The 15,529-nt window shown below is 32.9% G+C and overlaps 1 protein-coding gene across 16 annotated transcripts in view; it reads left to right on the forward strand.

Annotated features, from left to right (window-relative positions):
* LOC123677138 (arginine-glutamic acid dipeptide repeats protein) overlaps positions 1-15,529 on the forward strand; it is a 51,200-nt gene that overhangs the window by 23,464 nt on the left and 12,207 nt on the right. For all 16 annotated transcript variants that reach the window (XM_045613651.1, XM_045613656.1, XM_045613660.1 and 13 more), the window contains exons 3-7: positions 994-1,236; positions 13,244-13,423; positions 14,059-14,200; positions 14,271-14,429; positions 14,486-14,617. In XM_045613651.1, the coding sequence (XP_045469607.1) occupies positions 994-1,236; positions 13,244-13,423; positions 14,059-14,200; positions 14,271-14,429; positions 14,486-14,617 (856 nt within the window). The remainder of the gene's footprint in view (positions 1-993; positions 1,237-13,243; positions 13,424-14,058; positions 14,201-14,270; positions 14,430-14,485; positions 14,618-15,529) is intronic.

Genomic DNA, 15,529 nt, shown 5'->3' on the forward strand with positions numbered 1-15,529 from the left:
CCGAGGTTTTTCTATAAATAATGGCTCAAGAAAGATATACACATATAACGCATATAACTCGGAATCCAGTTGAGATAGGTATAGGGACGTGAATAGAAAAATTGTAGAGTGTGTTCTACTGATTCCAAAAATTGAAAAATATACTAGGTGTCTAATTTGAAAAAATAGACTTTTTTACAATTTTGTAACTTGGCAAATGATGATTTTTCTTGGTCCATCCTGTATTATTGACAACCATAATTCAAAAGCAGTGACACAGATCAGATCAATATCTAACGACTTGCAAAATTTCTGACTTGAATCTCAAATATTGAGCGAACTAGAGTCATTTTCGTAATACGCCAATTTGATCTAAAATTTGTAAAAATAATTAATAACTCAAAAACCGTTAAAGATAGGAATGGAAAAGTAAGAGTAAATAGATTTAATATTTTAAAGAGTATCATAAAAAAATAGAAATACCGGTGTCTCATTTAAAACAACAAAGTTGTTGCCAAATTGTCGTACATCCGGCAACACTGGAAATGTGAAATTATTTTAAAAATGTACCTTACATGGCCGAATATCTATCTACAAAATTTGAGATCTTTACCATCAATAGTTTCCATAATAATCTAATAGGCCACTCACCTTGGGACACCCGATATAAGAAAATGATCAGTGTCAAAATGCCGTTTTACTGGCACTACAGAAGCATATAACATAACACAAGAAAACTGAAATTCTTAAGCCGAGTGTCACAACCATTGGCAGAGAATGTGCAGTTTTCTTCGAAAATGTGTTTATTCAGAACGAAGAATAATAATTCATCTCTTTTTTATTTTTCCGTGGGAAATTCTCTTGTCGAAAAATGACACCCTTTCAAAAGCAAATAGTGGTAGTATAAGTAAATTTTCATTAAAAAATCACGATGGTATATTTGTCTATATGTATGTCAGTTTAACCTTGAAAATCGCCTATTGATAATAATTTTCCCCTTTCATCTACCTCTAGGCAAGACTGCCGGAATACAGACCTGGTGTACCGCCGGACCAGTTGAGTCCGGATCCAGAGGACAGCGTGACCAGGGAGGAGCTGAGATGGGTGCCTGCTATGACCCTGGATACGGACCTGCTTATGTATCTCCGCGCGGCCAGGTCTATGGCTGCCTTCGCCGGCATGTGCGATGGAGGTTGTCCCGAAGATGGCGCCAACGCTGCATCTAGGGATGATACCACCATTAACGCCTTGGATGTTGTAAGTTTGTTATTGCAGTTTTATTTACTTGATCACTCTTTGGACGAAGAAAATTTTTATATCCGATTTCAAAATGTTGGCTCTCAAAAGTCATTTCAGATCATCTTGAACAACTTTGGTTCCAAGAAAAAGCTTAAAATATATTCGAATATTTGAAGTTTTTTATATTCAATAACATAAATGTCAAATCAATGTATACATTCTTAGAGGTAGAGTATGCCTATAAATGGTACAATATTTCATCTGTTGTCCCTAGATTAATTCTCACATATATCTATTATCCCATGTTGAAAATGGACAGGGAAAACCTTCGATTACGTCAATTTGAAATAAACAAGTGTACCGTTTGCATTCAGTTCCTTTGAGAGTTCAATCTTTCGCTGCGACTTTTGACCATTCCTAGTTTCTAGTAAGTGATTTTGTTATTTGTTGCGGTTGAATTGTCTACTATTTTTTTCATTCGGATTTCTTCGAGAGATGTCAATCACATTTTTAATATTATGGGCTTTTTCGGCACACTTTCCAAAAGTTTTTCTGATGATATTCGTATAGTATGATACTAAACAGTAAACACCATTTGTACTAGTTTTAGCTGATTCGCCATGAAAACTAATGTCATTATATATGGCACTTGAATGTTTATACTTCGAAAGGACGCCACTGACGCAGCATTGCGTAGAACTATATTTTGGCGGCCACTTTGAGATTTCATTTTATTGCAAATTTTATTGAGAAATATTTTTGCGATTGGAAATATCCAACTTTTATGTGCTCTTTGAATATCACTGAATAATTTGAGAGGTTTTGAGAAATCTGTCAAATAGTCTTTTACTGCTAGTACGAGCATAGGCTTAACTAGATAGGGGTTATTGTCACGGCTTCCGCTCATGTGTATTTTGTGTCTAAAAAGTCAACAAAACATATTGAATGCGGGTTTTTTATCACTAAATCAAAATTAAATGGCAAATAACAATTAAATAAGGCAAAAATCAATCGAAATGCCAGCAGTAATAGCAACAAGACTTAGAGCGACACGAGATAGCGGTATATCATAGACATAAAATGTTATACTACGTATGTCTTTAGGTACATTTCAAAGTGACACCATTCTCTCAGAATGGTGCCCGATAACATGGCTGATTGCTGTATTTAATACTTTTTTTCATTGAAAATCTTATTAATCTTGATGTTTAAGTTAGCTCAGTCATTATTTAGAATACATTCAATATATTATTCTCAAGACCATTAGTTCTGGTGTTCTTTAAAAGTATAATCTAACCTATTAGTTATGTTAATGACATTCACGGCATTTATGAAAAATGCGTACTATTTTGGTGATATTTTCAATAACGGTATTCTAATTTCGTCCTTCAATAATTCATTGGTGACAGGATCGACGGCATTAAATTCAAACTCCCAGCTGAACGTTTGAAGCAGTTAAATCGCAGAATCGAACCTTGTCAACCAATTTTTTTCACTAAACCAGGAGGTGACACCTATTCTGTTCATCATCACTGTATTACTTGGCTGATTTCGAAAAATAACTTTCAAGTGATTCATCCAGATCACAATGCATATCAAGTGACAAGTTTCAGCTTTCTCATGAATCATCTGTTGTTTCTCTGAGCCCCAAATGCGAAAGTAATATTAGCTATTGAGGAGAAAATGAGCCTCATCACTTAAAATGAAATTTTATTCAAAAATTCGATTTATTGAATTGTTCTATCGTATAGCATATCATGTTCTTAGATGTCCCTCAAAAACACCTCAAACATACCATGCTTTATCATTTCGACGACGAGGATTCACAATTTTTAATATTTCTGCAGAAAATTTTTTTTTTTCGGATGAACCTTTTTCATTTTCCATTCTGAAAATACGTAGTATTTATGTTCTAAGGGCTCTATTGAATCAAGTTGAATCATTATAGCTTCATTTGAAGTCATCTTAAAGTCATATCTACTTATCAGAAATGACCAAGAATTAATATCTACACAATTTATTATTGTTTGCTCGATTACGATTGTCATTTTTCACATCGAATCGTGTAATTCATTAGGTTTCCACCTTGAACATAATCACCCTATAATTAAATAGTAGGGCAATGAGCAGGCTCACTTAGTGGTCGGCATATGATTAGTAGAACAAGTATCATATATGTAATTGAATGTAAAGTGAAAATGTTTCTTTATGTATGAAACGAATTATCAGGTAAAGTTGTGAGAGAATCTAAGTGTGTAACGATAGAATCCCGGCCAGTAATTGTTTTATTCTAACCTACAACAATAAAAAATAAATTGAATCAATTAATTGATATTTTCTTCTTCTTTAGTTTTGAGGGTTTGATAACAAAATGATATTTATATCTTTTTTATTTTCTAATTACCATCAGATTTTATTAACAAGTTCAACCTATAAATTAAATTGTAAGTAAGTGTTAATATATGATATATCTTCTCATATACATATAATCCGAATTGTAAAATGTTTCTAAATATTTCTTTATACTAGAATACAAAAGAATGATATATGCAGATTTAGTTCAATCAATAGCTGAATTATGAAAGGGCAGAAATGCTGAATCGGACCAATAACTTGGACTTTCGGGTTGAAGGATGATGAAAGACTTTGTTGAGTTATAGAGCCCTAGACTATATCTGGGAATTTTGACTAGTGCTTCCAATAAAAAAATCTTCTCCTTAGAAATGAAATATTCTACTTCAAGAGATTGTAGGTAATTGAAAATCAAATATTTCTGTCACCTTATTATTCTCTTAAACCCGAATTGTAACGTAACGTGGTGACCACAATACCACTCCAGTGCTTATCTTTAGGTGAAATAACTGTAATCAAATCTCATACTTGTGGTTCAGCTAAATTTTCTATCAGTATTTACTTCAAGAATCAAGAACAGCATCTAATATAGTAAATAACCCGAAATGAAAGATTTCATTCGGGTTATTCGAAATAGTAGGTAATCTCAGGTCTTTTTTTTGTATAAGGACAGGAATTTGATTCCTTACTATCTACTATAATTTCTCCAATTTCCTACTGTTGTATAATTGGGAGTCTTTTCCTCCTTTTTTTCTTTATTTTTTTCTTCTATTTCGTTCTTTGAAAGAGGTATTTCCTCTTGTCTGTCTTCTTTATTGGGATTCATATTATCTTTCTTAACGCCCTATTGTCATGCTGTTTCAGCGTCTCTATTGTCTTCTTTCTTTGTTTGTTAACTATTTCCTCAATAGTTCCAATTTTCAATTGATTTGTTGGTTGCTTATATACCATGGGGCGCCAACCGCTGTTCTGATTACTGTAATTAGTGTTCTTTGCAACTGATCTTTCTTATTGTCTTTCGTATTACACCAGTTCACTCCTGCATACGTAATGCTTGGTATTTGGTACAATTTTTATTATCTTCAGCTTGTTTTCTAAGGAAAGTTTACTTTTTGGGTTGAGCTGCGGATAGAGTCACCCGTGCAATTGCCTTGCCTTTTTTTGTTTTCTTCTATCTGTTAGAGTTCATTCTTTCATATAGAATTACTCTTAGGTATTTTGCTTCCTTTTTCTATTCTATCGTCTGATTTTCTATTTTGTCGTTTCCTGTTTTCTCTTTTTTTACTGTTCCTCTTTCTTTACTTGTTCCTGTGAAGTAGATTGCAAATGTCTTCGTCGTATTCACTTTGAATTTCCTTTTCTTTAAGTATTCCAGTAATTTATCTAGGCCTATATGTAACTGCCTAGTAATTGTTTTCCGCATTCTACTGTGATAGTAAATAGCGGTGTCATCTGCAAACTGGGCTATCTTGCATCTATTCATTTTTGGTATGTCTGCCATGTATGAGTTGAACAGCAGCGATCCTACCACCGATCCTTGGGGAACTCCAGCTTCAATTTATTTAATCGTCTACCTGGTACCATCGATATTCACTCTTAATTTTTTATTTGCCAGGTACGATTGTATTAATCTCGTAATCAAATGCCTTTTTTATGTTCAAGAATATTGCACCAGTGTCTGTAGAGAGGTTCATTTGCTCCTTAATATTTTCGGTTAGTCGTACCAGTTGTTGGATCATTGCGATCCCAAACTGGTGATCTGGAATTATTTTATTGTCTTCTACGAAATCTGTTGATCTGATTTGAATTTATTTTTCTATCACTTTACTAATTGCCGATAAAAGGCTTATGGGTCGATAGTTCGTTAGTTCTTTTTTGTCTTTTCCTTTCTTTCAATTTTAAGATGGTATCCGCCGTTTTCCATCTGTTTGGATAATATTCTGTTTCATGAATCTGACTATTTCAACTATTTCATCTTGAACTTCTTTAGGTGAGTTTTTAATTGCTTGATTGTGTATGCTGTCTATTCCGGGTGCTTGCCTATTTTTCAATGTTCTGATAAATTCTTCAATCTCTTGTTTAGCTACAGTATATGATCATATTATACATACATATATTATTTGGCGAACTCGTTCTACTAAGTAATTTCATATGAAGAAATGTCTATTACACTAGCATCATTCCTCAAAAACTTGTTATGTTGAAGAAATTGGATAATTGGCGTTATTATGTACACTACCTTAGTTAGCATCCAATTTAATTTTATTATCAGTAATTACCAATAATTATGTTACAGTAATATTAGTATTATATGGAATCAACTGACAGTTGAGCTTTTAGAATTTTCTTTTCAAGAATTGAAAAAAAATTGAAGCGCTGATGTCGCTTATGAGGTTGCTAAATCTACATGGGCCGGCTTTAGGAGTAAATGAGTGACCAGACAAATACGTTTTCAAACGATTCTTTCAACTTTTTTTTTATTTGAAGAAAACATTTGTCGCTGGTGCTCGTTGCTTCAATCAACCAATAAAATTACTGTGATTACATTATAGTTAAAATGCACTTCGGCATTTAACCGCTTACATGGCACTGTAATAATTATGATCAATCAAACAGGTTCTCCGCTATTATTTTCCAAGTGCTCTTTCTTGCTAACTCCCGTAAACGTGGCCGACGAAATGTCCTACTGCCGAATTAACATTTTTATTCCGTTTCGCGAAAGCGTTACTGAATCACCGATAGAGGCGGAGATAAGTGAGATCCCATGGTTTTCTTTTCCTTAAACTTTGAATGCTTAATTAACGCTGCCGCGATACCGGTTCTCTTGCGCTATCTGTATCGCAATTATCGAGAATGTGTCCCATTTTGCATCAATTTGGAATATTTTTCGCGTTATATGGTGAAATTCTACGTCGCCATCGGTCGATTCGATGAACCTTGAGGATAGGTTGCCGACGGTGGTGACATCTAGCGTGTGTAACTAACATAGCATCTAAGTTAGAAGGGAGGTGGCAATACGATATTCTAATGTATAGTTCATGTGTGTTGTCATTGGCAATAACTAAGGTAACCAATACCATTTTTCTGTATTTGTTGATAAGCTATTAACTCAGTTAACTATAATTATAATTAATAACATCTAAACCTAACACAATTTAAATCTGTTATTGTGTATAACCATTTTAAATCTATTGTGGTTGCCATGGAAAACCAGAATAATCATGTCAGATTCAGATGTCATTAATTATAATTATAGTTAACTAAGTTAATAGCTTATCAACAAATACAGGAAAATGGTTTTGGTTACCAAAGGCCCGAACGAAGCATACAAAGAAGAAATCATCTGCAGAGAAATAGGATTTTACAGACCTTCGAAGAAAATAAAAACTCAGTATTCGTAAAGCATCCCAACAACGCAATATTTCAGGAAACAGAATATTCAGAACACTTAAAAACAACAATTACATAGCATACCACTTCTACTCATTCGTGGGCAATAGAAAATCCACATGCATTTCGCCTTAGAAATTTTCAAAATGAATTTAAATTAAAAATTTGAATAGGAATGATTTCATGAAAGGATTTCGAAGCAGTCAAAACATATTAAAGAAAACGCGAATTATTTGTTCAACTTCATCACCCTGTATCTCGGAAACGAAGCATTTCCGGACCCATGTTCATAGGAACTTTTTTGCTTGAAATGATGTGATCTTTCACCCATTTCAGTTTGTCGGAAACAAATCAGAACACCCTGTATGTACAGGGTGGGCAAATTTCCATGTTTTAGCACTACAATTTCAAACCAGAGGTGATAGACTAAATCTGATACCCCATTCTCGTTTTCTTTTTCTGAGAAACTACCAAGGCCATCTTCTTTTGTTTTCGAGTTAAGAGCGACAACTGCAAAATGGCGATATCGAAAAAAAAATATCTCCGCTAAAACTGATGATACAGCTCTGAAATTAAAACATTATACAGGCTTTTTCTTACGTAGAATCCATTTTCTATTATTTATATTGATAAAAAACATATGATGTTATATATTTTTGAGATCAGGAAAAATTGAACTTTCAAAAAATGGAACATTTTGTGTATCTCCTCTGGTTCAAAAATTGTAGTTCCAAAACATCGAAATTTGCCCACCCTGTACAAGGTTTGCCCAAGCTACAAATAATTCTACAGAGTGATCCATTAGCTCACTGACAAACTTTGTCATATGAAAAGTCAAGTCATTTTAACAAAAAAACAAAACATTATGGAAACTGTTCGATTCAATTATTCAAGGAAATAAATGGCTTCACAAGTTTCATTCATCTCTATTGATATGATTTATTAATTAAAAAAAAATATGCCTAGAAATAAAATGCCTAGAACGGGTGTGTGCACTGATTCGATTTAGTTTTACACTTTTTGAATTGCGAGAAATTTCACATATAAACGATTTATGCGCCATCTGAAACTCCCCCATTTAAAACAACACAACTTTGGGTCATAGCCTCGTAATTAAAAATCCTGCTAAAAACTTGAGCACGCCACTGTATTCTACCTAAAAACGTGTCAGTATACTATTTTAATTTTAGAGCTCTATCTGAATATGATATCGGCATACTCTTCCTTGCTGTCAGCGTACATTTTAAGGTGTAACTTATTAACTTTTTACCAATTTGCTACCATTTAAGTATAACAAAACACAATTATTAGAATACATACTGATAATGAACTCAGAACTGACAAGTGTATTTTACGCTTGCTTCTAAGCATACTTTTTTGTTATTGATAAATATTATGAATAGACATGATGCTTTTTATTTCTTTAAATAATTGAAATCGGATATATAGGGGTGTTTCTAAATTCATGCGACAAAATTCAAGAGCTCGAATGAAATTAAGATGGGCCTTTCCTATAACAAAATTTCCTCAGCCCACTCCTTTCCGAGATATCACCCATAAAAGATGGTGATTAAATTCAGTTTTTTCTCCTAAAATTCCAGTAAAGCTAGAAACTTCAAATTCTGTAATTTTCGTGGACTAGAAACGTCTAACCAATAATTAGAAAAAAATGTAAACAAAACAAAGATTTCAATTTATAATTTTGTTTCATGAAACTTCATCTCGAAAAAAGATTTGGTATTGAATTATGTAAGGTTTGCCAATTCCACCTCCTCATAATGTAACAGAAATATTGGAAAAATACCCGCGGTAAGTTCATTGCGAGTGCTCGAAAATTACAGAATTTCAAGTTTCTAGCCTTACAGGAATTTTAGAAAAAAAAATAAAAACTGAATTTAGTCACCACCTTTTAAGGGTGATAATCTCGGAAAGGGTTTGGCTGAAGAAATTTTGTTATAGAAAAGACCCATCTTAATTTCATACGAGCATTCACCATTACATAAGAGCATTCACCTCCTGAATTTTGTCGCATGAATTTTGAACACCCTGTATGTTTCATATAGGAAAGTTTGTCGGTGAGCTGATAAATCACCCTGTATAGCGGTTACCTTGTAATAATTTTCAATTCTCTCCTTATTATAATACTTCACGCATATTTGGTTGGTTCCATTGATTAAATTCGACACGTGGATCGCGTACTTAACTTCAACCAAGTGAAGCAACCAAACTAAAAACTCAGTAGATCTATTGTCTGTGACATATGTGATAACAACAGGGCTTGGGCTGAAAATTGAATCGAGTTCTTTAAATATTTTAGTGTTTCTGATTTTTGGTGATAGTTTTGTAGAGAGCTTTGTCAGAACCATAGACTTATTATCCTAAGGAGACGAAACATCCCCGTACTGGGACTCGCTTTGTTGTGAAGCAAACATTCACATTGTTTGGATAAGGACGGCTATAGTACAGTTAACGAGTGAGACAAGGATGAACAATTCTCTCAGCTTCGAGTCGGCAACACTGCAAAAGAATTATCTGTTGAAATTGAAAACACCATCCATGGGCGTGCGAAAATCTTTTTCCCATTTTATTGAATGAAATATTTGGGCCGCGTAGGCGAAAAGTTGGTCGGTATTTGTTTTTGAATATATATATTTTAAATATTATTTTTGGGTGGATATTATTTATGTAATTTAGAAATTGATTTAGTTGTCTGGATGTTTCAGAAAGGAAAGCAAGTTTATGTAATTTACAAATCGATACCGAAAGTATATTTTTACCACTTATTTTGAGTTGAAAATTTTATTTTTTATATAGGACATGAAAATATCTGACATTAGGCCCACTTCTCGCAGATATTTTCATGTCTTATATAGAAAATAAAATTTTCAACTCAATAAATTACCGCTAAAAATATACTTTTGGTATCGATTTGTAGAAAACATACGATGCTTGCCTTTCTGGAACATCCAGGCAACTAAATCAATTTCTAAATATACTTAAATAATATCCACCCAAAAATAAAATTCGAATTGGAAAAGGAAACAAATAATCACATAACATTCTTAGACCCCAGCAAACAACTTTCAATATCACAGTCGAACCAAAAACTTGCTTTTAACGTGTTTAGAGATTTCAGCATTTCGATCAATGATTCACACATAGCTTTCACCTTTACCATTATCCAAAGTAAACCGCGAAACCGAAATAGAACCATATATATAAAACCAATAGCTGCAAACAATCGGTTCAAACATGCAATTATAGAAAATTTAGTTAAACAGAAAATATCAAAAATCAAATATACCCCATCATAAAAAACTGAAAAACCAAAAAATTAATTTCTCTCTCGTACTTTGGTGATATGAATGATAATAAATGAAATATCATCGTTGTAATTTAAAGCAAAAGATTCGATTCAACCCCAAACACAAGTAAATCAGGAGTTTTTATGAGTTAACATGTTCAACTTGCAATATGAAATATATAGGACAAACAGGTCGACGTTAATTAAAAACTAGATTTAACGAATATCGAATAGATTTTAACAAAAATAAGTGTCTCTCCACCTTTGCATAGATAATAATCACCCTTTCCCCACAATTGACTACATGAAAATTATACATGTAGAACAAAAGGCAGGAGACTCAACTATTTAGAATCCACTGAAATTTATAAGTTATTGAACAGAAATAGTTTTTAAATTATGAATGAACAAACAGAACTGTGTTATTCTAAAATATTCAAATAATACCTGAAATTTGCTTAACAGTCAAAAATGTTTCCTGCCTACGGAGTTTTATAGCCATTTCTTGATTTTTTCTATTACTTTTTTGTACCTGATTTCACATAAATACTCTGTACAATTTGTAGAACCTTCAATTTCTGAAGATAAACTTGAAATAAGTTCCAAACTCCGCAGGTACACAATATAATCTTCAAATTGTTAATTAATATCCAATTTTATTGGTAATAAAAATAAAACATGTTTTGAATACGGTATTTATTATAGGATCCCCTATTTTTCCCAAATTCTGAGGAAACTGCGAATTATTGAATATTTTAGTAAGTATAAGTTACCAACTTCAGACTTCAATTTTTATGGGTATCCTTGAAGGAAACATGCTCTAAACAAATAATTTATTTTTTCGAGGAACAATTACATATCGTCGGCTAAGAGTGTAAATCTGCTAAGTCCATTTTGAACAATTTCACAGGAGACCAAAAAAACCGTACAGTACAGTGTTATAATAATAATAATATGAGAGTTTATTCATGAAAATACATTCAATAAACTCTATTGAATGTATTTTCATGAATAAACTCTCTGATAAGGTAATGGGACAACATCTGGCTTGAGGAATTTTCCATTTGGCCTTATTTCAATATCGTCTGGATTGAAATGGTTCGAACAAATAAATACCAACTTCTTAGTGAAATTAACGCTTTCAAATCCAAGGAGCGAAGCCCAAATTCCTCTCTTTTCAGTATCAGATGGAAATCTGAAATGAATATTCAATCACATTATTCTAATTCTACATAATTTTATCTACCTACGTCACTGGAATATATGACATTTTTTTACTTACTTATGAAAAGATAAATCCGGATGGGAAATCTTACTTTTCTTACAAATTTCACACTGACGAATCATATTCAAATATATATTCAACTAAATTCAGCCTAAAACGCTCAAATCACGAAATAAATATTAAAGCACACAAATTTATTTCCTTAAATCTCCTTAAATATCTCAGGACTCGTGCTGACAACAATGCAACAAATGTGACAGACCACGTGAAAGAAACCTGCCATCTTGACAATTTGCCTATATAAAATAAGAACAGTGTTGCCGCACTTCCCCAGACGCCGAATCATTCAAGGGTTGCGTTCTTAAATTTACTCCGAATAAGCCGTGATACTCGAAGAGCATACTCGGAGGAAGGAATAGTACGTTTGTGAACGCTTTTGAGTAATCATAGCTTACTCGGAGTAAGTTTAAGAACGCATAGACATGAACTGCGGACGAAGTTTTGAACCGAAACATCAGCCCAAATGATAAATCTGGCAACAGTGCTTTCTCCCAGTGAAATAGACCAGATTACAGTCGGCCAGTACAAATAGTGGACTAGTGAATGTTGGCCTCACTTTCAAATGTAAACAATCAGGTCTCTTTTGATACGTCTATGGTCAGAACTTATATGAAATATGCAGCATTTAGTATCTGAATTTGTACACAAGTTCAACATATGCAATAAAAATAATTATAATTATAATAAATTCTACAATATCACGTATTCCTAATCGTTATTCGTGGATAAATAGTTGATCATTCCACTGAACGTAAACGTGTCTACCAAAAATATAAAAAAAGTAGACGATTTTGCTAAAGACATAGTGTTAGGCGAGTAGTGTATGATACAAGAGAATTACAATATTGTTTTTCTACAACTACTATGGAAAGTAGCGTATTCTTCATAGCTCACTCAATTTCAAAACGTTGTATTGCTCCTACTGTGAGAAATATAACTCCACACGGCACTTTGACCACACCTCGCTTGGTAAACCAATGAAATTGGGCTTTTGAAAAGTTGTTTGTTTGCAACCGCCTTATAGGCTCGTGCCACAAACTCCCACACTCGTGAGAAAAGTTGGAGTTCCCCACTTGTTGCACAGTATATTATTTCATACACAACTATTTTAGATCATGTGATTTGGTTTTCCTTATCATTGGTTGAAATTTAAACATCTTCAGCCTCTCACTTGTGGTCACTTGACATGAGACTCAATCGTTCTCTCTCTAATATTGGAGTCGGGAAATCTTCTTTCCTGAATGGTAGTATACATACATAGTACAAAGTTCTCCTCAATCTGAAGCAAATAATCATCTAGCTAGATTGTGATTTGCTTCAGGTTGAGGATACTGTCCAGTAATAAGTCTGTAAAAATCCTGTTGTTCTTGAACAGTAGCCATCATTCAACCAACAACAGGCATTATTGAAAGACACGAACGAAACATCTCTACCTGCATCCAAACGACCGATAATAGGCGCCTATCAATTCGCTCTTTAATGGCTCATTTTCAGGCTGGTATTAAAATTAACGGGGAATTAACATAAATGTGAATAAAGAAGACTTCCCATCTCATTTGTTATGCCCACAGCGTTCTCTCTGCCTTCCTGATTCGTATTCATTAGATACCCTATGAAAACATTTGTTAATCGTTTCTTGGAAAGGAAGTGCGCTGAAAAAATTGAAAAATATTGATTGTATTTTTTCTTTTTAGTTACATGATGCAAACTACGACCCTGGCAGAGCCCTTCAGTCGCTCGTAAAGTGTCCGGTACCAAAAGGAGTTTACAAGAAATGGAGCGAAGAAGAGACAAAAAGATTTGTTAAGGGATTAAGACAATTTGGAAAGAATTTTTTCAGAATACGTAAAGATTTGTTGCCACACAGAGACACGGTGAGTTTTGGTTAGATTTAAGTTCAATATATTTATTATCAAGCTGTTGTGTTTATGACTTAGCGTTGAACACCTGCAGATGTAAAAATTGCATTTTTCATTTTCAGTTTTCTTTAACTTCTTTCTTTAACTCAATTTCAAAAGTCCTTAAAGCGTTTCATTGCATTATTCTGAATAAATATAGGCATTTAATCCATAAGAATGTTTACAACATACTTGATCAATTTAAATATTACACAATAAAAAAAATTATTTTTATCTACTAGTTAAAATGCATCAGTATTCTCTTTTTTCTTTATTCATTTTACATCTTTACACTCGATTTATATATATTTTTTTTAATTTTCAATATTCATTGATTTTTATCTGTCTCTCTCATGTACCATCATACTTTTCGTTATTTATACTTGGTATATTTGACAATCTATGTATAAATAGAGAAAGACAACACAGTCAAGTAAAAAATTTAAAGAAATTAAAATAATGAAAGTTCAGGTTTTTTATACGGTTTTAACAATGCTTATGTTCAGTTGAATTTTGACTAAATTCTAAATTAAAATATCGAATAGATTCTAAATGAAAATAATTTTTATTTTAATTATGAATTGAAAATAATATGGTACATACATTTTTAGCCTGAACTAGTCGAATTTTATTATCTCTGGAAGAAAACTCCCGGTGCTAATAACAACCGGCCTCACAGACGTCGAAGACAAGGCTCTCTAAGAAGGATACGAAACACAAGAAACAGTAGGGGAGCCAATAACTCAAACTCAAGTAAGACATATCCTTATCGAATTTGAACTTTTTTTTTTTTTGAAAAATACATGATAATAATCAATTTCAGATCGTAATGGTGCTCCAGCAGAAACAGAAACAAGCAGACCATCACCTGGCCCCGGTAAGGAACCTGGTGAGACCAGCTCGGTGACAGAGGATGATGACGAAGAGAACGACAGCGACAGTAGAGACTCACAATACAGATGTTCACACTGCTTCACGACAAGTAATTTCTCTAGTCGATGTGTATGAGCCTTTCTAAAGTCTCTAATTTCATTTTAGACTCGAAAGACTGGCAACCTGGCGGAAGAGACAGACAGATATTGTGTGTAGACTGCAGAGCACACTACAAAAAAACCAATGACCTGCCTCCTATAGCCAACCAAAATAACCTGGAGGACATCATATCGACAGGTGAGGAGTTTTATGCTTCCCTGTTCTGTTCGATGTCCATGATTCCTTTATTTTACTCTTTGGTTTGGTTGGGTTCGTTTTGGTGACATCAATAACTTATGTGATTCTCAACAAATACTAATATTTGGCTTCTGTTATATTAGAAGTAAAAAAGATGTTGAGTTCTCTTGGAGTTCTCCCTAAAAGTTGAACAACTAGGATTTTGCAATATTTCTAAACTGAAAAAAAAAGAGTGTAATAGCATGTTAATGTTCCATTTTTGTGTATTATAATTGATTCAGAATTAAAAATAGTTACTCAACAAAATATATTGTCCGTTATTGGATTTGGATATTTTGTTGGTAAAAACCTAATTACAACTTAGTTGGGGAACAAAATGAAGTTTCTTTATAAAGCATGAAAAGTACATGGCTTACTGAATGCTGGTTTTGAACATAATCGTTTCCTGGATGAATTTCCATCAGAAAGGAGCTATGTGAAAATAAAAACTTCAATAACAGTACAATCATCTGGTAATCTCTATAAGATATGGCTTTCATTTCATTATTCCAATTTTTTCAATATATCATTGAACATTTTTTTTCTGTTCGTATTCAAATTCCAAATATATATTAGTAAAAAATTCTGAACATCAATGCAAATTATGAATTTCAATTATATTTTAATGTAGAGTGTAATTTTTAAAACCTTCAAATAGTTATATGAAAATTCCTGATATCAAATGGATCATTTCAGTATGAGTTGAGTTATTCCAATGTGTAAGTAAACAAAGCTTTTCAGGGAAAATTCCATTCTGTGCTGTTCGTTTTCTGCTAGTTACATCACTGTCACCGATAACATTCAAGATTTTTGGGTCTATGCTGGAAAAAATCAATATATCAATTGTTATAGTTGAATATATAAATTTGCTAA

Source organism: Harmonia axyridis, chromosome 3, assembly GCF_914767665.1.
Source record: "Harmonia axyridis chromosome 3, icHarAxyr1.1, whole genome shotgun sequence".
In the NCBI taxonomy this organism is placed as follows: Eukaryota; Metazoa; Arthropoda; class Insecta; order Coleoptera; family Coccinellidae; genus Harmonia; species Harmonia axyridis.